Raw genomic sequence first — 25,677 nt, 5'->3', positions numbered from 1 at the left:
AGATTTGTCGGCTGCACATCCATGATGCGAATCTCCTGTACCACCACATCTCAAAGGTGCTCTATTGGATTGAGATCTGGTGACTGTGGAGGCCATTGGAGTACAGTGAACTCATTGTCATGTTCAAGAAACCAGTTTGAGATCATTTCAGCTTTGTGACATGGCACGTTATCCTGCTGGAAGACGCCATCAGAAGATGTGTACACTGTGGTCATAAAGGGATGGACATGGTCAGCAACAATACTCAGGTAGGCTGTGGCGTTTAAACGATGCTCAATTGGTACCCAAAGTGTGTCAACAAAATATCCCCCACACCATTACACCACCACCACCAGCCTGAACCGTTGATACAAGGCAGGATGGATCCATGCTTTCATGTTGTTTACGCCAAATTCTGACCCTACCATCTGAATGTCGCAGCAGAAATCGAGACTCATCAGACCAGGCAACGTTTTTCCACTCTTCTATCCAATTTTGGTGAGCCTGTGCGAATTGTAGCCTCAGTTTCCTGTTCTTAGATGACAGGAGTGGCACCCGGTGTGGTCTTCTGCTGCTGTAGCCCATCGGCTTCAAGGTTTGACATGTTGTGCGTTCAGAGATGGTCTTCTGCATACCTTGGTTGTAACGAGTGGTTATTTGAGTTACTGTTGCCTTTCTATCATCTCGAACCAGTCTGGCCATTCTCCTCTGACCTCTGGCATCAACAAGGCATTTTCGCCCAGAGAACTGCCGCTCACTGGATATTTTCTCTTTTTCGGACCATTCTCTGTAAACCCTAGAGATGGTTGTGCGTGAAAATCCCAGTAGATCAGCAGTTTCTGAAATACTCAGACCAGCCCGTCTGGCACCAACAACCATGCCACGTTCAAAGTCACTTAAATCACCTTTCTTCCCCATTCTGATGCTCAGTTTGAACTTCAGCAGGTCGTCTTGACCATGCCTACATGCCTAAATGCATTGAGTTGCTGCCATGTGATTGGCTGATTAGATATTTGCGTTAACGAGCAGTTGAACAGGTGTACCTAATAAAATGGTGAGTGTATATAAAACTCAACTGTTAATCTGTAAATAAATTATATTTTCACTGTTTTACTGCCCGCATTCAACAAGTCATTTGTAGTTGCCTAACTGTCTGTATTTGACTGTTCTTCTTTGCCCCTGTCCATCATATCATGTATCATAGATGGCTCCAAATTAATAACTTTCATATAGGTGTCATAACATTGCTGTAGCCTTGGACAGTTCTTGATATATGTGACATTCATGACTACACATTTTGATTTAGCTCCTGTGTGTGCTTGGATTGCTTGAGCTCCACTTAGAACAAGCTCTAATTGATTCGCATTAACAAACAAAAGCGTGACAATTTATCTTGCCACTAGACAGTCTTTTAGAGATACAATTCGAAAGCTGAGTACAATCCAGTCCCACTCCTCCCCTACAACAGTAAAGTTCTTCATTTAATGAATTCAGTTTATTCAGTTCATAGAAGACTGTTATGCAAACATTGATTTTACTGTAACCAAAATGTTGGCAAAATGTATGCATTGCAAATAATGTTTAGGCTCCCCAGCTTGGAAGTGTGGGCTTTAGGAGTAGCCAAACCAGTGTGATATCCAGGCTACCAGAGCGCAAGTTGCTATTTCCACTCTTCATCTGTTATTCATGAGCTACTATAATAAACTTGTTTTTGCCAATCTATCTGATGAGGCAAGCTGATAAGGCAAACTATTCTCTTTTCAAACAGCCTTTCATAGCTCATCACCACCTTGCACCACTTCACACTTTATGTCTGCTGCTGCATTGAGGTAGACCACCGCTGCGATGGCGGCGTGAACCTATTAACCACTGGCCGAAGCTACTTACCTCGCTAATTAAAGTTTAACAGAGTCATCTCCTCTATTTCAGTCTGTTAATTTGGTGCAGTCATTGATGATGTTACAATTTCCAAGAAACTCCTTTTCTGTAATTTTTCTTCCAAGTAAGGCTTCTTTCATCTAGTACATATTATGTATTTAGTATGTGTATTAAATATAAATAAGAAATAATTTAATTACCAGGCTACTTTCTATCCTAATCATAGTTGCTGGAGTGTAATAAGACAGATCAGTGTGGACGGAGTCACGCTCTGTCGTAAGACAATGTACATACCGATGAATCATCATGACATATACAATACCAGTGATGGTGTAATTACTATGTAATAACTACGGAAATAAATCCTATACGTGTTAATCTGTAAACTGATGTTCAGTCATATTCATGTCCTGATTCATCAAACTCGATTTGCCTTATTTGACATGTTAAATAAGGCTTGTTTGATATGTATCTCTACGGCGTTCCATAACATTCTGTAGCTTGTGACGTACACGTGAACATAATCATTGTATTTTCTGCACTGTTACATTCTTATAGTCAAATGAAATACTATTGCACTACAGTGTTATTTTCTCCTGACTGTATGAGTGTACAATTTATGGAAACAGGAAAAAATATTTACATTTACAATTAATATAAACATAGAAACCAATATTATTCCAGTACCAGTTTACAGTAGAGATGTAGAGAGTGATATTATATTTGAAAAATATTGTGATTTATATTTTAAAAAATCATGATATTAATAAAAGTGAATTATTTGGGTTCATTGCAATGCAAATGATAAAAGCAGATAGAATCTCACACTAATGTCCATGTCCTTTTGTCCTCTATAAATTAATGCCATTTTATGAGATTACTTTGTTTGCTACACACAAAACATTGTCTAAAATATAATCATTTAGATATATTTGGAATAGAATGTTGAAATATTGAGTAAATAATTGTCTTCATCATCTGTCTAAAAAAGCCTATCAATATCTTCCAATTCAAACACCAGTACTAAACATCTTCATAATTTATGACGATATAGTTAATAAATACAGTACAGCCTCTCTGTAAATAGACTGTAAAGAATGTACCATCACAACCTCTGCCCATTGCCCAGTGAGCAGTGGCATGCAAAAGAGAGCTTGAATGAAAATGCAACTTCTTCACACGAGTGGACCCTTGAGTGTGGCTGGTTTGGACGACCCCCCTCAATCCTCAGCAAACTTTTCTGAAAGACAGATATTGACCACAGGGTTACCATTTGATGCCTAGATTTAATACAGCAGAATTCGAAGACACTGTCCCCAAAGGACAAATTGTCATACAGTGTTGATACAGAGATAGAACACAGGGGTCACTCACCTCCTCTGTCGTTGGAAGTAAAGCTGGACCAACCAATGAGCAACCAAAGGCCAGACCGTAGAAAAGACCACAGTGGTAGGGGACAGGCGAAAAGGCCACCACGAAGGTCTCTGGAAAATCCCAAATCAAGCAGTTAAGCTCTCTCTCTCTCCCTCTTACACAAAAGTGTAAAATGGTACAGTATTTTTTTTTTATCATATCAAATCACATTTTTAGTCAATTTTTCATTGACAGTAAAAATTAGCACATACCTTTCTTGTCTGGGGTAGGGATTCATTGTGTATGAGAGAAAGTGAACTAGCCTGAAAAATTAACACAAATATGTTTTAAAATTAAACAAACAATAACAATCAGTTATGATCTCATTTGTGTTGAGTTTCAAGGAATCCCTCCCCTGTGACTACATTGTTACATACAATGCCCTGTATAAATAATGGGACAGTGAAGCATTTCTTCGTATTTTAGGTCTATACTCCAAAAGTTTGGATTTTCCAAATGTTTTTCTATGAGGATAAAGTAGAGATTATCAGCTTTTATTTGATGTTATTTATGTACATATTGGTTTCACATTTAGAAATTACAATACTTTTATACATAGTCCTCCTATTTCAGTGACAGATTAATATAATGTCCAAATCATGTTTAGTATTTGGTCGACAATCCTTTGTATGCTGATAACATAATAACTGCCTGAAATCTGCAACCCATTGACCCCACCAGACGCTGGGTATCTTCTCTGGTGATGCTCTGTTAGGCCTGTATTGGCCATCTTCAGTTGTTGTTTGTTTTGAGGGGTTTTTTGCCTAAAATCCTATCATCAGGAAATTAAATGCATGTACAATTGAATCAATTGGAAGATTGACTTGGCCAGTTTTCCACTTTTTGGCCCTGAAAAACTCCCTAGTTGCTATGACAGTATGATTTGGGTCATTGTCTTACTGCATGATGAAGCGCCCTCCAATGATTTGGAGGCATTTGCTTGCACTCGAGCAGACAAGATGTTTCTGTACACTTCAGAATACATTCTGCTGATGCCATCACCAGCAATTAAGACAAGTTAGCCAGTTCTAGTGGCAGCTATACATAACACCCCACCATGTTTCACAGATGAGGTGGTGTGCTGTAAATCTTGGGCAGATCCTTTTTTCTCTAAACTTTCCACTTACAATCACTCTGATACATGATAAGATTAATATTATCTGTCCACAAGACCGTTTTCAATTTAGTACAGAAATCTAATTATTTAAGGTTAAAGGTAATGATATATGCAATATATTATATGTTTATTTTCCAGGGAGAATTTGAAGTAGGTTTAAGCAAGAGAAACAAAAACTGTTTGAGTGAAAGAAAGGTGTTTGATAGTGAGACTTGAGAGGGCTTTAATAATGTAAAGCATGGAAAGGGTTTCAGAGTCATGTTGTTGAGTTGAAGGAAACCGATATGTAGACTAGAGGGAGTAAAGAAAGTGAGTTCTGACGTTTATTTTGTTTTTGGAAAAAGAATAAGCACATTTTAGTATTAACAATAAACACTGACAAAAGGTGGCGCTTTCAGCATTTTGGGGTAATGCTGCTAATGGCTAATATTGGAGTGCATTGTGGTATACAGTGGGGGAAATAATTATTTGATCCCCTGTTGATTTTGTTAGTTTGCCCGATTACAAAGGAATGAGCGGTCTATAATTTTTATGGTACTTTTATTTTAACAAATAGAGACAGAATATCAACAAAGAAGTCCAGAAAAAACACATTATATAAAGTTATAAATTGATTTGCATTTGATCGAAGGAAATAAGTATTTGATCCCCTACAAACCAGCAAGAATTCTGGCTCATACAGACCGGTTATATGCCCATAAGGCACACAGATTAGTCCTGTCACTTTAAGAAAGTACTCCTAATCTCTGCTTGTTACAGGTATAAAAGACACCTGTCAATAGAATCAATCTCTTCCATTCCAACCTCTCCACCACCATGGGCAAGACCAAAGAACATTCAAAGGACATCAGGGTAAAAGTTGTAGACCTTCACAAGGCTGGAATGGGCTACAAGACCATCAGCAAGAAGCTTGGTGAGAAGGAGACAACTGTTGGTGCAATTATTAGAAAATGGAAGAAATACAAAATAACCATCAATCGCCCTCGACCTGGAGCTCCATGCAAGATCTTGCCTCGTGGGGTAAGGATGATCATGAGAAGGGTGAGGGATCAGCCCAGAACTACACGGGAGGAGCTTGGTAATGATCTCAAGGCAGCTGGTACCACAGTCACCAAGAAAACCATTGGTAACACACTACACTGTAACGGATTGAAATCCGCAAGGTCCCCCTGCTCAAGAAGGCACATGTACAGGCCCATCTGAAGTTTGCCAATGAACACTTAAATGAGAAGGCTTGGGAGAAGGTGATGTGGTCAGATGAGACCAAAATTGAACTCTTTGGCATAAATTCGACTCGTCGTGTTTGGAGGGAGAGAAATGCTGAATGCTACAATCCCAAGAACACCATCCCCACCGTCAAACACGGAGGTGGAAACATTATGCTTTGGGGTTGTTTCTCTGCTAAGGGTACAGGACGACTTCACTGCATTGAGGGGCCAATGGACGGGGCCATGTACCGTAAGATCTTGGACGAGAACCTCCTTCCCTCAGCCAGAGCACTGAGGATGGGTCGTGGATGGGTCTTCCAGCATGACAATGACCCAAAACATACGGCCAAGGCAACAAAGGAGTGGCTCAAGAAGAAGCACACTAAGGTCATGGAGTGGCCTAGCTAGTCTCCAGACCTTAATTATATAGAAAATTTGTGGAGGGAGCTGAAGCTTCGAGTTGCCAAGCAAAAGCCTTGAAACCTTCAGGATTTGGAGAGGATCTGTAAAGAGGAGTGGACCAAAATCCCTCCTGAGATGTGTGCAAACCTGGTGACCAACTACAAGAAACGTCCGACTTCTGTGCTTGCCAACAAGGGTTTCTCCACCAAGTACTAAGTCATGTTTTGCTTGGGGATCAAATACTTATTTCGTTCGATCAAATGCAAATTAATTTATAACTTTATATAATAGGTTTTTCTGGACTTTTTTTGTTGATATTCTGTGTCTATTTGTTAAAATAAAAGTACCATAAAAATTATAGACCGCTCATTTCTTTGTAATCGGGCAAACTAACAAAATCAGCAGGGGATCAAATAATTATTTCCCCCACTGTATGAGGAGACTAGGTTCTAATGCACAGCATTTGGTCCTCCAAGCAACTTTTGTACAGAAACAGCAAACTTACAATAAATGTGTTTTCTAATTAACGTGATACATCAAGTTGTTTCAACCTCCGAAAAACGTAAGTTTAAATGGATGGTCCGCACATGCCTACGAGTAGACAGAGAAGCAGCACGTACGGAATGGTCCAGGAATGTAACAAGAGGGTTGCTAGTCAATAGCAACTTCCGCTAGCGGTTGGCGTTACACGATGCTCTATAAAAAAGCTAACAGTGCCCTCTCTTTCCTATTTCCTCTCTTTGGTTAAGGGTATTAGACTATGGTTAGAGTTTCAGATCATCACCTGTGATGCAGTCAGAGCCTTCAGAGTGTTGAGCCTCTGGAGCACACTGGTCATGTCCTCCTGAAGTCTCCACAGTGCCACAACCACTTGTTCATGAAGGTTACTACCGGCAACTCCCTCACTGATACAAAGTGGCTGAGAACCTATCCCAGATGACCTGGATCCTACACCAGAAACACAAGGCAGTGAGTGAGCCATCGTTTGACAATGGGCTTTAGGAGCAAAAGAGAAAGTTAACAGTATCATCAGTACACAATAGAAACAACAAGACCATGATTACAGCCCCACCTCCTCCTGTCCTTAACAAGGAACTGCAAGGTTCATCTAATCCATGTCCTGCATCATGGCCTCCCTGGAGCCTCGTGTCCTCCCCCTCATTTAGAGTCGTCTTGGTCTCTTCCCGAAGGTCCCTCCTACCTTGAGCTTCCTTTGTCCGAGACAAGTGTACTCTGGCTGCCCCAGAACCCTTGAAAGACAACCAGACAAAATCATCCAATCGTAGCATTTGTATCTAGTTTCCATTTAAGTCGACAGTAGGCAGGATTGCGGAAAACTGCCTCCTAGGTGCTGTACTGTGGGGGGACATGCAGCGTTCGGCCTGTAGAGTGTGCTACAGGACCGTGGCCAGGGTCACGGGGGACGAGGCTTCGTTGCGCAGCTGGTGCGAATGAAGCCTCGTTTAACGAAATGGTTAAGATGTGTGTGCCTCTGCTTTCAGTAGGTGGGCTGAGAACGGCGGAACAGGAGAGAAAGAGGAAGGACGACTGAAAAGTCGCCGAGGGGTTTTGAAGGGCTGGAAAGCCAGAGACACGATAAGACTGACAATCTGAATAAACAGAAACATTCCCTCACCAACATACTGCGTCTGCCTCTGTGTGTGTGTGTGAAAAGAACCTTGCTACAAGTACCCTGCTAATTCAAACCGAAACCAAAACAATGCCTCTCTCTCTCCCCTTACTCTCTGCTCCCTCCTGGTCTCACACACATTCAGATCTTCCTCTCAACATCAGTGTAGCTAGCTACTCACCCAGGACTGCTCACTACGTTTTTGTGGATCTTTATACTGCGTTATTTTTTAAGGCAAAAGTGGTCAGACCGAGCCACTGTTTCTCTGAATGGGATTTTGAGAGGTCAGAGATGGTTTCAGGTGATGATCTTCGGCCTTTACACAGACATGTTTCTGATTGATTATGTCTGTATGGGTCTCTGTTAGTCCTATGTTTCATCTAATACAGGTGTGTTCAGTTCTATTTAAATGGGACGTCCTATGTTGGTTCGATGTCATTTTACAAAGTTTCTATGTAGTCCTCTAAAACAGTGTTTCTCAACAGGGGTGCCGCGGCACCCTTGGGTGCCGTCTGGCATCCTTAGGGGTGCCGCAGAAACGTGGCTGACACTAGGCTAATATAGTGAAATTTAAATAAATGAATGCATCATTTTGGAATCTTTCTTTTAGCTGTATCATACAGTTAAGTAAATCGAGGCACACATCAGAGAAAATAGTTCGGATTAATTTTCTAGAAGCCTACCGACGCTGCAATCAGTGTTTGGAAAGTAGGCTGCATGACGTAGGCAAATACTTTTATTTACAGCGCGCGAAATCGGATGAGTTGTCATAGCGTTGTGCAGCGGTTAATTAGCCAGCAGCATGGACACGTTTTTGAAAAGAAAAGCTCCACAGTCTGATATATCTGAATCTGAGCCCTCAACATCGTCATCGTGTGGTCAGTCAGTGAAGGAGGTAGGCACCTCCAGCAAGAGGTCAAAGTGGCTTTATTGTCAATTCTTCACATGTCAAGACATACAAAGGAATCGAGAGGACGTTTCTCACTCTCCCACGGTGAGACAGATAAAGTGCCCAGGCACAACAGATAAGACATACTAAAAGTAAAACATTCAATAAAAATAATTCACTGGAGAGCTGTCATGTCCTCTCCCCCTGTGCCTGTTATGTGGTATGAAATTGTCCAACCAGGCAATGGTACCCAGCAAGTTGAAAAGACATCTGACAACCAATCATCCATCACATGCCAACCAAAGTAGGGAATACTTTGTTCGTTTGAAAAGCGAACACAGCCGACAGGAGCAGGTGATGTTCAAGTGTGCGAAAGTCTCAAACAATGCACTGGAGGCTAGCTATCTGGTAGCCGAAATAATAGCTAAGGCTAAAAAGCCTCACACCATTGCCAAATCAGTAATAATGCCAGCCTGCACGGCTATTGTAAACAAAATGATAGGCCCACAAGCAGCTAAAGAGATCGCAAAGGTACCACTTTCGAACTCTACCATTGGAAGGCGTATAAATGACATGTCGGCAGACATAGAAGACGTGGTCTTAGAGAAAATAAGGCTATGTGGGAAATTCTCTCTGCAAGTTGTTGAATCAACAGACGTGAGTGGCCACGCACAACCTTTGGGATTTGTGAGATTTATTAATGGAGGACAAATTCGTGAGAATTTTTTATTTTGCAAGTGTTTGCCGCACAAAACAACGGGAGAGGAAATATACCGTGTCACAACAGAGTACCTTGAAAAGGGAGGTCTAAGTTGGAAAAATTGTATCAGTGTCTGCACCGATGGCGCTGCTGCGATGACCGGCAATGTCAAAGGTTTCATCAGCAAGATCAGAGCACAAAACCAAAATGTTTGCACAACGCATTGTTTCCTTCACAGGGAGGCACTGGTTGCCAAGACTTTACCGAAATATCTTTCAGATGTACTGGACAGGGCAGTGGACATAGTTAATTTCATAAAGGCGCGACCGTTAAAGTCCCGTCTTTTTTCCATTCTATGCGAGGAAATGGGAGCCGAGCATCAGAGCTTGTTGCTGCACACGGATGTCCGCTGGCTCTCACGTGGAAAGGGCTTGGACCGACTGTACGAGTTAAGAGAAGAAGTCAGAGTGTTTCTAGCGGGAGAGAATTCTGCATATAAAGAGTTCATTGCAGATGCGCAATGGTGCGCAAAACTCGCATACCTGGCCGATATATTTAAGCACCTCAATGAACTTAATTCTAAAATGCAAGGTAAAGAGGAAAATCTACTAAACTCATCAGACAAATTGCGTGGCTTCAAGTCTAAACTCACTCTCTGGCACTCTTGTGTGAAACAGGGGAGAGTTTAGATGTTTCCCCTGTACAGTGGACATCCAAACAGCAAAAAACTTTCTGGCCTTATCTCTCAGCATCTGCAAACCCTTGACGAGAGATTTAATAAGTATTTTCCAGCTGAGACCTTTGGTGGTTTTGACTGGGTCCGTAACCCTTGGAATTCGTCCGCTTTGGAGAGCGAAGCCGACCTGCCAATGCAGGCACAGGAGCAACTGGCAGAGATGAAAGAAGATCGTACATTAAGGATGAAATTTCAAGATATGACATTGGATACATTTTGGATATCATTGGAAAAGGAATACCCAATAGTGTCAAGTAGTGCCGTTGACATACTGTTACCCTTTTCCACGACATATGTGTGTGAACTGAGCTTTTCGAGCTTAACCTGCATCAAGAACAAGCGGACGTATGAGCGCGGCTTTGGAATTATTCAAAACAGCGCCCGCTCTAACACGATCAAAGGAAATACGCGGTAGAGGTCCACTATTTGAGGCGAAAAAAGACAGGGTTCCCAGCGGAAAAATGAATAAAAATGAGGTCCTCACAAAACAAGGAACCCAAAACCATTTCAATGGAAACGATCGGAGTTTACCTTGGAACGTAGCGGACGCATGAGCGCGGATTTGGAATTATTCAAAACAGCGCCCGCTCTAACACGATCAAAGAGAATACGCGGGAGAGGTCCACTATTTGAGGCGAAAAAAGACAGGGTTCCCAGCGGACAAATTAATAAAAATGAGGTCCTCACAAAACAAGGAACCCAAAACCATTTCAATGGAAACGATCGGAGTTTACTTTGGAACGTAGCGGACGCATGAGCGCGGCTTCGGAATTATTCAAAACAGCGCACGCTCTAACACGATCAGAGAGAATACGCGGGAGAGGTCCACTATTTGAGGCGAAAAAAGACAGAGTTCCCAGCGGAAAAATGAATAAAAATGAGGTCCTCACAAAACAAGGAACCCAAAACCATTTCAATGGAAACGATCGGAGTTTACCTTGGAACGTAGCGGACGCATGAGCGCGGCTTTGGAATTATTCAAAACAGCGCACGCTCTAACACGATCAAAGAGAATACGCGGGAGAGGTCCACTGTTTGAGGCGAAAAAATACAACGTTCCCAGAGGAATAAAAACGAAATAAAAATGAAATATCCCAGTGTTCCTAACAAAACAAAGAACCCAAAACCATTTCAATGGAAACATCGGACTTTACCTTGGAAAGTAGCGGACGCATGAGCGCGGCTTTGGAATTATTCAAAACAGCGCCCGCTCTAACACGATCAAAGAGAATACGCGGGAGAGGTCCACTGTTTGAGGCGAAAAAATACAACGTTCCCAGAGGAATAAAAACGAAATAAAAATGAAATATCCCAGTGTTCCTAACAAAACAAAGAACCCAAAACCATTTCAATGGAAACATCGGACTTTACCTTGGAAAGTAGCGGACGCATGAGCGCGGCTTTGGAATTATTCAAAACAGCGCCCGCTCTAACACGATCAAAGAGAATACGCGGGAGAGGTCCACTGTTTGAGGCGAAAAAAGACAGGGTTCCCAGAGGAATAAAAACGAAATCAAAATGAAATTTCCCAGTGTTCCTAACAAAACAAAGAACCCACAACCATTTCAATGGAAACGATCGGACTTTACCGTGGAACGTAGCGGACGTATGAGCGCGGCTTTGGAATTATTCAAAACATCGCCCGCTCTAACACGATCAAAGAGAATACGCGGGAGAGGTCCACTGTTTGAGGCGAAAAAAGACAGGGTTCCCAGAGGAATAAAAACGAAATCAAAATGAAATTTCCCAGTGTTCCTAACAAAACAAAGAACCCAAAACCATTTCAATGGAAACGATCGGACTTTACCGTGGAACGTAGCGGACGTATGAGCGCGGCTTTGGAATTATTCAAAACATCGCCCGCTCTAACACGATCAAAGAGAATACGCGGGAGAGGTCCACTGTTTGAGGCGAAAAAAGACAGGGTTCCCAGAGGAATAAAAACGAAATAAAAATGAAATATCCCAGTGTTCCTAACAAAACAAAGAACCCAAAACCATTTCAATGGAAACATCGGACTTTACCTTGGAACGTAGCGGACGCATGAGCGCGGCTTTGGAATTATTCAAAAAAAGCGCCCGCTAACACGATCCAAGAGAATACGCGGGAGAGGTCCACTATTTGAGGCGAAAAAAGACAGGGTTCCCAGCGGAAAAATGAATAAAAATGAGGTCCTCACAAAACAAGGAACCCAAAACCATTTCAATGGAAACGATCGGAGTTTACCTTGGAACGTAGCGGACGTATGAGCGCGGATTTGGAATTATTCAAAACAGCGCACACTCTAACACGATCAAAGAGAATACGCGGGAGAAGTCCACTGTTTGAGGCGAAAAAATGCAACGTTCCCAGAGGAATAAAAACGAAATAAAAATGAAATATCCCAGTGTTCCTAACAAAACAAAGAACCCAAAACCATTTCAATGGAAACGATCGGACTTTACCGTGGAACGTAGCGGACGAGAGCGCCTGAGAGCTGTGGACCAGGAGCTACGTGTGTGTCTGTCATCCATTCCTGCGAGAATAGTGTGTGTGTGTATGCGTGCTTGTAAGAGTAGTAGGCTACATGCGTCATTAATTTGTTGTTCGTCAGAGACAGTGTGTGTATTCTAATGATAATCAACATTAAAAAAAAAAAAATATATATATATATATATATATATTGGGGTGCCTTGAGATTTTTCATTCATGCAAAGGGTGCCGCGACTGAAAAAAGGTTGAGAAACACTGCTCTAAAAGACCTATGCAGACCACTGTCATAGCAGTGGGACTTACCTCCTCCATGGCTAAATGCTCCATTGAGTCACAGAATTCCTCACTATCTGAATCATTGGTGCGATGATTCAGTTCAGGAAGGACATTGCTGTAATCTGTAGAATGGTAAAGCACACCACATACATGTTACTTCATGGAGCCATAAGGTTTAATCCACACAGATCCATGTCCAATGCAAAACACACATCCAGACGTGTGTGGTCTCTGAGTGGGGTACTCCAAACTGGTGTTTGATACCATTCCTCATTCCATTCCATCCATTACAATGGACCGTGCTCAGATTTCTACCTCCACCAGCCTCCCCTTGTTTCCACCCTTGCCCTTTAACTAGCAACTCATTTGAGGACAGTAATGGAGGGGGGCCTTACCGCTGAGGTGTCCATTCATGTGCCTGTACTGGCTCTCCAACGGAGGTTCTTGGGTACAGGCCAACTCCTCCTCCTCCACATCGCTCTTAAGGGAACTGTGTGTCACATCAGTCATGGAGGACAGACTGGTCTCCGCGCTGTCATTGGACAGGATGGCCTCTGACCGCCACATGAAGTCCTCCACCCTCAGCAGCCTTGGGTCAGGGACTCTCCTGTCTGACACAGTGTATCATTACAGTGACATATACATATATTTATCTGCTTTATATCAAAAAGGATGGTCAGGTTAGAGTTAGCTAAAAAGTACCTAAAAAGCCTGCAGAGATCTGGATCTGTCTTGTGGACAGATAATATTAATCTTATTTTTCTCATTTTAAATAAGAAAAAATGCTTCACGGTCCCATTACTTATGCAGGGCACTATGTATGTATGTGTATGTGTGTGTGTGTGTGTGTGTGTGTGTGTGTGTGTGTGTGTATCTACCTACCTACCTATCTATATAAAGATATACAGTTTGATTTCAAATCCAAACTTTTGGAGTGTAGAGCCAAAAGAAGAAAAAATGCTTCACTGCATTTTTGCAAAACTGCAAAACTGAAATATCACCTTTACATCAGTATTCAGACCCTTTACTCAGTACTTTGTTGAAGCGCCTTTGGCAGTGATTACAGTCAGTGATTACAATCTTGGTTCTCATGGTCTGAGAGTCCTCCAAGCGGGCTGTCATGTGCTTTTTACTGAGGAGTGGCTTCCTTCTGGACACTCTACCATAAAGGCCTGATTGGTGGAGTGCTACAGAGATGGTTGTCCTTCTGGAAGGTTCTCCCATCTCCACAGAGGAACTCTGGAGCTCTGTCAGAGTGACCAACTGCTTCGACCTCATGGCCTGGTTTTTGCTCTGTCAACTGTGGGACCTTATATAGACAGTTGTGTGGACATGATTTGGAACGGCAATCAATTGAATTTACCACAGGTGGACTCCAATCAAGTCATAGAAACATCTCAAGGATGATCAAAGGAAACAGGATGCACCTGAGCTCAATTTCGAGTGTCATAGCAAAGGGTCTTATGTAAACGTGATATCAGTTTTTTATTTTTTAATAAATTAGCAAACATTTCTAAAAACCTGTTTTTGCTTTGTCATTATGGGGTATTATGTGTAGATTGATAAGGAACACATTAATTGAATCCATTTTAGAATAAGGCTGTAACATAACAAAATGTGGAAAAAGTTAAAGGGTCTGAATACTTTCCGAATGCACTGTATGTGACATTGGACTGACCTAACCATTCCACTTTAATGTAAGATGTAATGTGTCACTAACGATTATAAAGCACTTATAAACATGACACTTGATAGACATAACCATGGTGCAGGGAATTATTGTGTATATGATGTAATGCCTCTTTAAAGTGAGATAGACCAGTTAAAACACATCTGAGACCTGAATAATGTAGTGGAGGTGGTTCAGAATCATACTTGTGATGGGTAGCCCTGTCTGAGACATGTCAAACTTTAGTGTCAGCCTCAGACCTTGAGGATGTCCTCCTCTTGGTTTAATGGTATACGCTTGGGTCTTCCACGCGGGATACCAGGATTCGAAACCCAGTCTCACATTGACATAAACATAGATACTTTTCCTCTCTGATATATGCCAACAAACAACAAAACAACGGTCAAGAGCTTCCGTTGAATTAACTACGTTTATGACCACACAATAATGAGTCTGATGTTATTCATCTGAATTTGAATTTGCTAGTACTTCATGCAACAAACGATTCATACAGATGCAGATACAGATAGATGATTCACTTACTTAAACAAATGTATTTGTTGTAAGTCGCTTTGGATAAAGGTGTCTTCTAAATACCATAAATGTAAAATACAGACTTGCAAAAAGGAGACAAAACTACTGGTGTTACCTCGTATCTCCTCCTTCTCCTCCTCCTCCATCTCTGCTTCATCTTCTGCATCTTCCTCCTCCTCCTCCAAATCACTGCTTTCCTCTTCACTTTCACTTTCCACTTTTCTTTCAGTTTTGCTTTCCTCTTTGCACTCTGCGTTACTTTTCTCATTCCCATTCATAACCATGCCATTAATATTGCAATCTGGGGATTGCATCACTTCCCAAAGATCCCCAAAGCCTAAGCAGTGTAAGAAAACAGTAAAATACCTCTTTATAACAGCTTATAACAACTTAGTGACTTCTATAGGACACATCTAATGAGACTAGAAAGCACCCACAGCATCTACAACACCACGACATTGACACAACATTTAGCAGTCTGTGACTACTACACAACCACACCTGGCAAGCTCTGACAAGTGACACTTCATACAACTAACAAACGATAACAACTACATAGCTCAACCTACTAATGAGGCAGCACTACACACTTTGAATGATGAAAAAACACAACAATGCCACGAGAAAGGAAGTGAGACACAAAACACTTCAGAAAAGCTACCCAACTACTCTAGCCTTCAAAGGCTCCACAGAGTGCACTTCTTTACTCAATTCAAGCTATTAATAGTGGGGTGGCTCTAGGCCAAGAATTGAAGAAATGTGCGCCTTCTGTGATAAAAGCACCACATTTCACAGAGAGCTAAGGCACATCATAAAAAGCATTTTTAGCTACAGTATAGGGCCACCGCATATTTCACGTTATACCCCCCAGACAGCCATATAACAAGATTCCATGATTATAAAGATGAAACAAGCACACACTGTGGCTCCCTGAGGAATGGAATTGGACCAAAATAGACGACACAGAACAAAGACATACCGTCCATCAATGGTTTCTGCTGATGTGGCCATTGCGATTCAGCTGAGCAAAATAAAAAAGGCATTTTTAAGTAATTTGTGCTTTTAAGCCAGGCTGACACTGCCACAGGCAATTTCAGCCACAAGCCTGATACATGATACATTTTACATGAGAGGTGCTACAAGGCGACATGAGAACGTCAACCAATGGGAATCCAGGAAGCTGTTAACAATAACAACTTGCAAGACCTCCACAACACTCTGCTTTTGGGACCATAGAAATAGAATACTTCATAATACATAATAGATTCTAATTGGTCCATGCCAATAGAATACTTCATAATACATTCTAATTGGTCCATGTCAATAGAATACTTCAGAATACATAATACATTCTGATTGGTCCATGCCATGGAGGAAACACTTATGGATCTCTGGCAGGACCACAGCTGCCTTTTTTATATACTGTATCTAGAGAAAAATTATCATGATCGTTCAAAATTCCCATTATCCTTTAAGAATAGACAGCCTCAGCTGTCTGCTCCTGGCTAGCAAATTGTGTCTCTGAATTCTCTTTTTGTGCTTTGCATAAGAAGCTATAGCTGCAGATGCAGTGTATTGCTCCTTTGTGGCCAGTGACATTTCTGGCATTGCCCTGCCAACGAACAATCCCTGAAGGGAAGTGTGAGAGGGGCTTCTGTCATCTCTTAACATCGCCCAGTGTGAGATCTACCATCGGGTCTGCTTGTGCAGCATACATTGCATCAAGACAGAGTGACGTGGAGAATTTATCTTACAGTATGAGATTGTCTCATCAGTTGGGCTCGTCTGCAATTGTACAAGTCACACAGTGTCCGTCTGGCTTTAGTGATGACAAAGGGTAGCCTCTGCTTATGGTAATAGATGATGACAATTATTGTTTTTTTGCCAGCTATTTGAATATTGTTTCTTGCCAGCCATTGATGATGACAATTATTAGCAATAGCAGAAGCAAGTGACCCAGACATAAACCCCAACAATTACACTTCCCAGTCTCTGTCAATACAAAAGTAATACATTAAACTGTGCACTCCTAGCTGTTAAATGAAGCCGAATGTTGTTGTCTTCAGTCAAACAGAGGTGTACAGTTCTGTAATGCTCATAGTGATTTAAAAGGTGTATGCCCTTAAGGTGTTCATTGCGTGGCAGGCTAGCCTCTGGCTCACTAGGTAAAACTGTGGCTTAAGGGTTTGATCCCCCCACTCATTACAGCAGTCATTCTCATCAGGCACCTGCAATAGATGCAAAAGGCCTGAAGGCCCTCTTGTCCTCCTCCTCCTCCTCCTCTTCGCCTCCCTCCACTTCCTCGTAGAAATTCCCTAGAAGCGCCAGCAGATCAGAAACCTCCTCTGTGACTGGAATGGTTTCCAAAATCTTCCAAAGAGAGGCAAATTAATATTTTTGTGTTGACACCTAAAAGTGTAGCATATCTGTGTGATTTCATGCAGTGTAGTCTTAAGGGTTATTTGTATGAATCTAAGGTAAAAAATACTTTTAGGAATATAAGGTGAAATAAAAATGTCACTGAATTGATCATTTTGCAGCCTTTCACTTAAATGATAAATCATAAAATGTTGAACAAGCTTACCAGCTGAATGTCTTCGACATATGCCATCATGGCTTCTTCCTTTGTCATATTCCCCAAAGAGTTCCATGCGTCCCTGGCAACAGAAAACATTTGAGTCTCCTGTGCCTAATGATGGAATAAATCAGTGAATATATGGATGAAATAAAACCTGCACAATTAATTTCAGCATTTTAAATTCTATATGGCGCCATAGGAACTCTATGTATGGTGTATAGGGTTACATACTGTACAGCATTTGAAATAGAACTCATAATTTGGTTGATCTGATTACTTAGCTCACAGAAGACATTGTTTGACCAAAAGTTGTGTGTACTAAAAAACACAAAACTGACATCATTATCCTATACATTTTGTGGCTATGTACATCATGAATGTTGCCATTGCAAGTTCGATGCAAGTAACAAACAGTCAACATCACTATGAAGCATATTGTGTGACGTGGCTTAAGCATAACAAAAAGCAACATATAACAATAATTATTGTATTATTATATAACATTATTTTAACACATATGCTTGGTCTGCCTATACCTCAAGCAAACGTAGCCATTTTTAGACATGTTTTCTATTCCTCTCTGTTCCATTCACACTTCAAAGGGTTCCTCCCCTAAGCAAAAGCAACTTTGAAGCGCTCTTGCTGCATCCAATGCTGCCACATCTCATCCACAAGTTGCATAATGCATGAGACACCAACATTTGTGTCTTCATAGTGTGTTCTTTTAATGCAGCATTTCTCTTTAACATTTTTACATCAGGTCGATTTAATATCCTCAAACTGGTAAATCTAGTGACGACATCATTATTTACTAGTCCAAAACACCAATTACCACTTGGCTTTGCCCGCAGTGTCCCAGTGACCTCCTGGTCTTGGAATGTTGCAGGGGCCATCTGTGGCTTGCATATAGTAACTATAAAACATAAGCATCATCTCGTCGGATTGTTGATACGGACCTAAGAGAGAAAGAGGGAGAAAAATAAGGAGGCATGCACACTGAAGGAAAAAGCAAAGAGGAGTATGAGTGTGATGAATCTCTCAATGAAGTTTGATTATACTCTGAATACTGTAGCAGTGGTATGTTATAAGTATGTTATTGTGTCCAGGTGTGATTTGGGGCCATATGCAGGGCAGGCTCACCATCTTCAGGTAAATTCCATATCACTCGCACTGCGGAATCAAACTTCTTTTCTAGTGTGGGTTCGTCGGTCGCCATGAGGTAGGTTATTTGGATGACAGGCGGTGAATCTTCTAATATATAACAGGCTCAGCATAATATACCTATTCATGAGAAGAGCGATGACAGTGTTTCATCAGGCTTTCACGGCGTGTCTTAAAGGTAAAATCAGTCAACATTGCAGCATGTAGGCTAGGTTTACTATCCATGTTCAAACTGTTGGGATTTGAGTAGCCTAGACTCGGTCCAAATAAAGACACTCACCCAAAGGTGGGACGGATGGATTTAGCCCTCTATCATCTCACCAGAACTGACTAAGCAATATTCGGAGAGATTATCCCTCTGCAACCTGAATCCGACGTCTCATAGGCATATTCGGTCAAATTAAAAGCTCAACATTAAACATATGATTCCCAAATGTGTTAGGGAGTTGTAGTTTATTTTGAGAAACATTTGAACAAGCGCGGGCGAGTTCTATAGCTTTTCTGCCTACAATACCCACAATTCTCCCTAGGAGGGATTTAATATAGGCCTCTGGGAGATGTAGTGCTAAACGGATGTTTGCGGATTTCAAGAGATGATTAAATTAATTTAGGCCCAACTATAGGCCTGATGAGAAGACTGATCTGTAGCGTTACAGTGGAAAACGCTGTCACTTTGAATGACTGTCTGTTGACAGATGGCGTACTGCCACATTTGTTGCAAACGGATAAGATGTCAATGTAGCAAGTCAAATGGCAACAATATGTATTGTTGTGGACCAACCGAATAGTGGGATACTTTGGCATAGGCATAGGCCTATAGATGCACTGCAAACAGCTCATCCACTGACTTCCGTTGGATGCTCGTGTGGTCCTTGGGACGACCCTAACGTTAAACACTAACCCTAACCTTAACCAACCCTTACCTAACCCTAACCAACCCTTATCTCACCCTAACCATCACCCTTAAACCTAATCCTAACCTTAACCAACCCTTAACCCTAATCCTAACCTTAATCAACCCTTACCTAGCCCTAACCTTAACCAACCCTGACCTAACCCTAGCCCTTACGTTTTAAATCTCATTTCAATGGGGTGACGTCAGAGTCGGGTCGTCCCAAGCATCCCATTTAGCATCAATCCCGGCAACTACAGAGGACGACGCTTTTGCTCCTCCTCTTTCTGCTTCTCTAACCTGCCTCTCACTCAAACCGCACTCAAGTACAATTGGTTCTCCATGTTTCTCGGTTGGATATAAACCAATCCACGTTGTCAACGGTGAAATGTAGCCTCCTTTAATATTAAACCGAGACCAGAAATCCCACAACTCCAGGGGGAGCCCCGTCCTCACCACACCAGAAGCATCATCAGTCTGCCTCGGTGAAACGAAAGGAGGAAAGGGAGGAGAGAAATGCAGAGGGATGTAAGATGGCAGAGCTACAAATGTTGCTAGAGGAAGAAATTCCAGCCGGTAAACGAGCGCTGGTGGAAAGCTATCAGAATCTGTCGAGGGTCGCAGAATACTGTGAGAACAATTATGTACAGGTAAGGATGTTGAGTTGAATATAGTGGATTAAATGAAGGGCGGTATTCGTCGGTGTTGTGGAGCTGGGTGAAACCGGGGACAGGAAATGTTGCTGTAGCCTAACCGTGAACCACTGAACCGCTGAACATGGATAGGCTATGGCACTATCATGGAACATGATTTTAATTGTATAAACCATATATATATATATATATATATATATATATATATATATATATATATATATATATATATATATACACCATATATTTATATATACATAGTTTTATATATATATTATTATATATATTATTATATTATATATATATATTATATATATATATATATATATATATATATATATATATATATATATATATATATATATATATAAATCCATATTTTTCATATATATACATATATTTATATATACCATATATAAACCATATATATATAAACATAAACCGCATATATATAATTCCATATATACGGAATTAACCCCAGTAATTCATGCTGAAACTATGATTCTAGTCGAGAGCTTATTTATATATCCAAACCATGTTGGTATGATCGCCCATCAGACATCCAGTCTTTACAGACTATTCGATATGAAAGCTATTGGAGGCTCTCGGAGGGTGTGTCGTTGTTGTGGCCCAGGCTGGTCGCTGACTGCATTCTCTTTGACGGCGGAGGTCTACGGTGATGACCCAGTAGCCTACATAATTTAAACCTTATTCCACATGAATCTATCCAAATCGTACATCGCAACACATTCAATCGTCATATGGACACCGAATGGTGTTATAGGACAATGCTGGTCGCCGTTAATATTGCAGTTTCATCCACGCTTGGACAGCGCAGCATTGTTGTAGTGTCAGTCTTGACTGTATCATGCATGATTGAAAGCATTGAATGCGTTCTTTTATCTCCCACTTTGATCATGCCGCATGGAGAGGTCAATAACGCGGAGAAGCGGCTTTGTGTGCATCATAGGCTACCTTGTTCACATGGTGTGACAGTATGTCTGAAATGTGCATTTGTGTCTGGTTACAGTGTGTCTGAAACGTGCATTTGTGTCGGCTTACTATCATTTTCCAAGGGAGGACATCCGTATTGTGCTTGGATTTGTTTGCCTCATCAGAATGGACATAGCAAATTCACTAGTTTCACCCCAAAGCTGGTGTGTGTTATTTCACACAGATGGGAGGCGGTGTGTGTGTGTGTGTGTGTGTGTGTCTGTGTCTGTGTCTGTGTCTGTGTGTAACAGTGTGAGCCAAGCTGTTGTCACTGTTATTCACGCCTGGGACCCTTTGTGCTCACGCGTGTAAACTATGCGGATGACACTTTGATGTTTTGTGACTTGTCGACAGTTGTACGTTGTAATAACACGTCTGTCTGCCGGGCCGCTGGGTCATGATTTGACATCACTTAAAGCCACTTACTAGCAGAACCCACAAAATAATTCGGGATAGACTATTTTAATTCTAAGAATAGTTCACTTCGAATATATATGTATATATTCCAATTGGAAACGATCGGTCACGAACGTGGAAACAATTACTAAAATGTGCGACTCTGGCACATTTTGAGGTGTGTTCCTCAGTGTGAATGTTGCATTTTACTCCATTCTATCTGGTAGATGGATTCAGCGTTCTGCTCTCCCAGACACGTGAATTACATTGTAATAAACAGGATTATTGTTGGTGTATTGGATTAAGACCTTACTGCCATTGTTTACGACAGTGGTTTACACACACCTTGCATGACCTTTTCATGACAGCCGATGTCTGTCAGTATGTGTTCCCTGGTCAGATAGTGTTCCCCTTCTATTCATTGTGGTTTTAAGAGATATCTTAATTGATGAAGGCTTACTTACATGTCACCATTGCATGCCAAGTGTTTTCATGCATTGGTAAGAATATTTGAACATTAATGATTTAATTCAGAACATTAATTGATGTTATCACAATTTGTCAATTTAACACCGAATTAAATAATATCACATCAATAACATAATTGTATTCACACAGCCAATCTAATGTGCATGGGAATATCAAAATCAGTGTCAGATAATATTTACTAAAATGTGATGAACAAGAGTATAACATGATCGTTCATAACTGAAGTAGTAATATATCATAATTGCAAAAGTTGAGTAATATTGTTACGGTCAGAGTTAAAGAACCAAAGCGCAGGACACAGAGTCAGGACACATATATGAAATAATCGGGTTTTAATGAGGGAATAGGGGAAAACAGAGTAGCAGGGTGGAATGGCAAGCAGAGTAGGGTAGCAGGGCAAGCAGGCAGGTAGACAGGGCAGGCAGGCAGGTCCGCAGGCAGACAAGGCAGGTAGGCAGGCAGGACAGCGGGCAGAAACCGGGAAGTGGTCTTGTAAAGACAACAACCAATCTGGCGATGAGTGGTTTAAATACTGCAAGGTGATGAGCTGATGAACCGCAGGTGTGTAGACCTGGCAGGTGGAGATGATGACGTGAACAGGATAGCTGGAGCCTGGAGCCACGCCCACACACAAACACACACAGACAGACAGGGGAGAGGGAAACTGGTGGAAGTGGAGGGCATGAGAAATATAACCTTTAATATTCATGGTGTCATCAACAACCGTAATTAGTCATCATGAAACTGCTTTGGAGGACCAAGTGTCATAAATGTAAGCCACTATCATTGTTATTTTACCACTATCATTTTTATTGGATTACTCTTAAAAACACACTTTCATATTGGAATGTAAAACCAAAAAAATGCAAAGTGGAGGCAGGATTAGGCTTTCTGAATTGCAGAATCTCTGTAGATGATGCTGTGGATGATGCAGATCAGCAATTTAGAGATAAACTACTTGTAGCCTACCCTTCTATCAGAGGGGCACCAGAGTGGAATCAAGCCAAAGCCAGCTGTGCAGTTGTTGGATTGCCGACATCATTTAGAGTACAGTTTATGTATACATAACACCACAAACGTACGATCCTTAATTTGTGTTTCAGTCAAATGGCTGGCCCACCATTTGTTGAAAGTTGGGGCTTTTGAAATGTGACGACACTCAAATTCATAGACAAAGTTCTGTATGCAAGGACTAACAGTCCTTCAAGGCTATACATTGTTTGTTTACAAATACCTTAAACAAGGAATTAGAACAGCCTTCTATTTTGGGTTATGATACGGTAACACAGTTCATACTAACTTAGCTCATAAATCATATTAGAGAATCAGTGGATATATCATGTATCATATATCATGAATTGAAATGACCATTGAACAGCAGATCAAATCCTATATTGTGCCTGCAATAATTCATTCATAAAAAGTGCATAATACACATCATGCAAATAATAACCTTTATTTAAGCAGGAAAAGTCTCATTGAGATTAAAAATCTCTTTTACAAGAGCGTCCTGGCCAAGACAGGCAGCAGCACAATTAACAGGGTTGCAGACATAAAAAAAAAACATATAACAATTTACAATGAAAATAAAGAATAAATTACAGAATCAAAAATATCAAAACAAAACAAACAAACAAACAAAAATACCCAATTTCAACAGTTTTTTCACCAATTGCTGAATGTGAGGCTTAAAAGAGAGAGAATCATCAATTACAATTCCTAGATATTTGTATTGAGATACAGACTCAATCTCAGAGCCCTGAAAAGTGGCAATAGATTGATTTTGTATTTGAAAACATAATGAGTTTTGTTTTGTCAGCATTCAAAACAAGTTCAAAATCACATAAGGTATGTTGTACAGTATTAAAAGCAAGTTGTAGCTGACAAAGAGCCTGGTTTGGTGTAGATGCAGAGCAGTATATCACAGTATCATCAGCATAAAAGTGGAAATTTGCGTTGGAAACATTTTGATCAAGACTGTTGATATATATAATGAATAGGAGTGGTCCCAGGACCGATCCCTGGGGCACGCCCTTGGATACACTGAGGGAGCAAGAAGTGATACCTTCTATCTGCACGCACTGAGATCTGCCTGATGATAGATAATTTTTGAACCAGCAGACAGTTTGTTCTGATAGTCCTACACTGATAAGTCTTTGCTGCATGATCCACAGTATCAAAAGCCTTAGATAAGTCAATGAAAAGGACTGCACAATGTTGCTTGTTGTCTAAAGATTCAATAAAATCATTTACTACTTTTAGGGTCGCTGTAGTTGTGCTGTGTTTTTTCCTAAAACCTGATTGAAAATCAGATAAGATATTGTTAGTAGATAAGAACTCTTTCAGTTTACTCACAAGGGATTCCAGAACCTTGACCAGGACAGACAATTTGAAGATGGGCCTGTAATTGTTTTAGACTGTTGGGTCACCCCCTTTCAACAGGGGAAGAACAAAGGCAGATTTCCATATAAGAGGAATTTACCATGACGCCATGACCGACGATAGCAACCTATTTAGACATTTACTTTTACACTCCCAAGCATGGGTGGTAACACACACACACACACACACACACACACACACACACACACACACACACACACACACACACACACACACACACACACACGCACGCTTCTATCTATCTCTCTCCCTCCCTCACTCACACACACATAAATAAATTATAGAGATCATAGATGAGAAAGGGGAGGTATAGAAAGATCAAAACACTGGTGGTGAAAGGAAGAAAGGATAATGCTAGGCAGTTGAAGGTTTAGATAGATATAAGGTTGGAAAGATAGAAGTAGATAGATAGTATATTAGAAGGTCATAGATAGATAGAAAGGATAAGCCTGGGGTAGTTCAGTGGAGTGGGTAGAGGGTTGAGAGTGGTATAGTTGGTTGGTTAAGTGGTTGAGAGTGGCTTCAGTGGGGTAGAACTTTATAGGCTAGTTGTCTTCTCTCCTCTTGTTTCTCCCTAACACACACATATACACACACTCCCCCTCTCTCTCTCACTCACTCACACACACACACACATCCACCCACACACACAGACACACACATGCACGTCACACATGCTTGCGCAACCCAAATGTATCTCATGTCACATGCAAAGCACACACTTTTTGACTTGCGGAAGCGTACGACATATCACTCTATATTTGTAGTTTGGGAACATTTTATATTTTTTAAAACTGGTTCAGGAAAGTATGCTGAAAATATTACATCCTGAGAGAAATAACCAGGAGCAAGAGTGAAGCCACTATCCATATGATGGTAAATACATCATACTGAGTCCTATTGTTTTAAACATATATTTTGGCACTCTGAATAAAGCCAACTTATCATCTGACCACATCCTGTGATTTTTATGTAATTGTTTTCTTCTGTATCAGCTATAAGCACTTATTTTGATCACTTATACAGTAAACTCGCAGGCTAGTTAGCATCGCTCCTTAAACCCCATGGCTAGCAGTCTCAAAACAAATCACATTTTTGCAGTTCAAGCACATATTATCAGCATTTCAGCTATTGTTACACAAAATCATGATAAACCTGTACCATCATAGTAGACATTGCTGGCTATAACCAGCCTTACTAAAATTGTTG

General features: G+C 41.0%; 2 protein-coding genes across 3 annotated transcripts in view; one reads left to right on the top strand and one right to left on the bottom strand.

Annotated features, from left to right (window-relative positions):
* Nucleotides 1-1,594: 1,594 nt before the first annotated feature.
* LOC310820492 (acyl-CoA-binding domain-containing protein 5A-like) lies at nucleotides 1,595-18,757 on the bottom strand. The gene is made up of 11 exons (XM_083692140.1): nucleotides 18,622-18,757; nucleotides 18,314-18,437; nucleotides 17,488-17,560; nucleotides 17,132-17,273; nucleotides 13,096-13,311; nucleotides 12,728-12,822; nucleotides 7,070-7,247; nucleotides 6,782-6,945; nucleotides 3,483-3,533; nucleotides 3,232-3,341; nucleotides 1,595-3,097 (listed from the first exon to the last, which is right to left on the bottom strand). Exons 1-11 carry the CDS (start codon nucleotides 18,695-18,697, stop codon nucleotides 3,085-3,087), a joined length of 1,242 nt encoding a protein of 413 aa, XP_083548266.1. The 5' UTR covers nucleotides 18,698-18,757; the 3' UTR covers nucleotides 1,595-3,084.
* A 1,249-nt stretch (nucleotides 18,758-20,006) lies between these two features.
* The window catches only part of LOC310803370 (abl interactor 1-like), a 34,859-nt gene continuing 29,188 nt past the window's right edge, over nucleotides 20,007-25,677 (top strand). For both annotated transcript variants that reach the window (XM_083668111.1, XM_083668110.1), the window contains exon 1: nucleotides 20,007-20,184. In XM_083668111.1, coding sequence (XP_083524237.1) covers nucleotides 20,068-20,184 — 117 coding nt within the window. In that variant the 5' untranslated portion in view covers nucleotides 20,007-20,067. The remainder of the gene's footprint in view (nucleotides 20,185-25,677) is intronic.

Source organism: Argentina silus, assembly GCF_951799395.1.
Source record: "Argentina silus genome assembly, chromosome: 1".
NCBI lineage: Eukaryota > Metazoa > Chordata > Actinopteri > Argentiniformes > Argentinidae > Argentina > Argentina silus.
This window is presented reverse-complemented; position numbering and strand designations above follow the sequence as displayed.

Excerpts from the sequence above, each read along its gene's own strand:
- LOC310820492 (XM_083692140.1), bottom strand. The coding sequence starts at position 18,697 with ATGGCGACCGACGAACCCACACTAGAAAAGAAGTTTGATTCCGCAGTG. Across the intron at positions 13,312-17,131 it reads GCCTTTTGCATCTATTGCAG|ACAGGAGAGTCCCTGACCCA; the intron begins GTGCCTGATGAG and ends ACACTGTGTCAG. Across the intron at positions 12,823-13,095 it reads CATGAATGGACACCTCAGCG|ATTACAGCAATGTCCTTCCT; the intron begins GTAAGGCCCCCC and ends ACCATTCTACAG.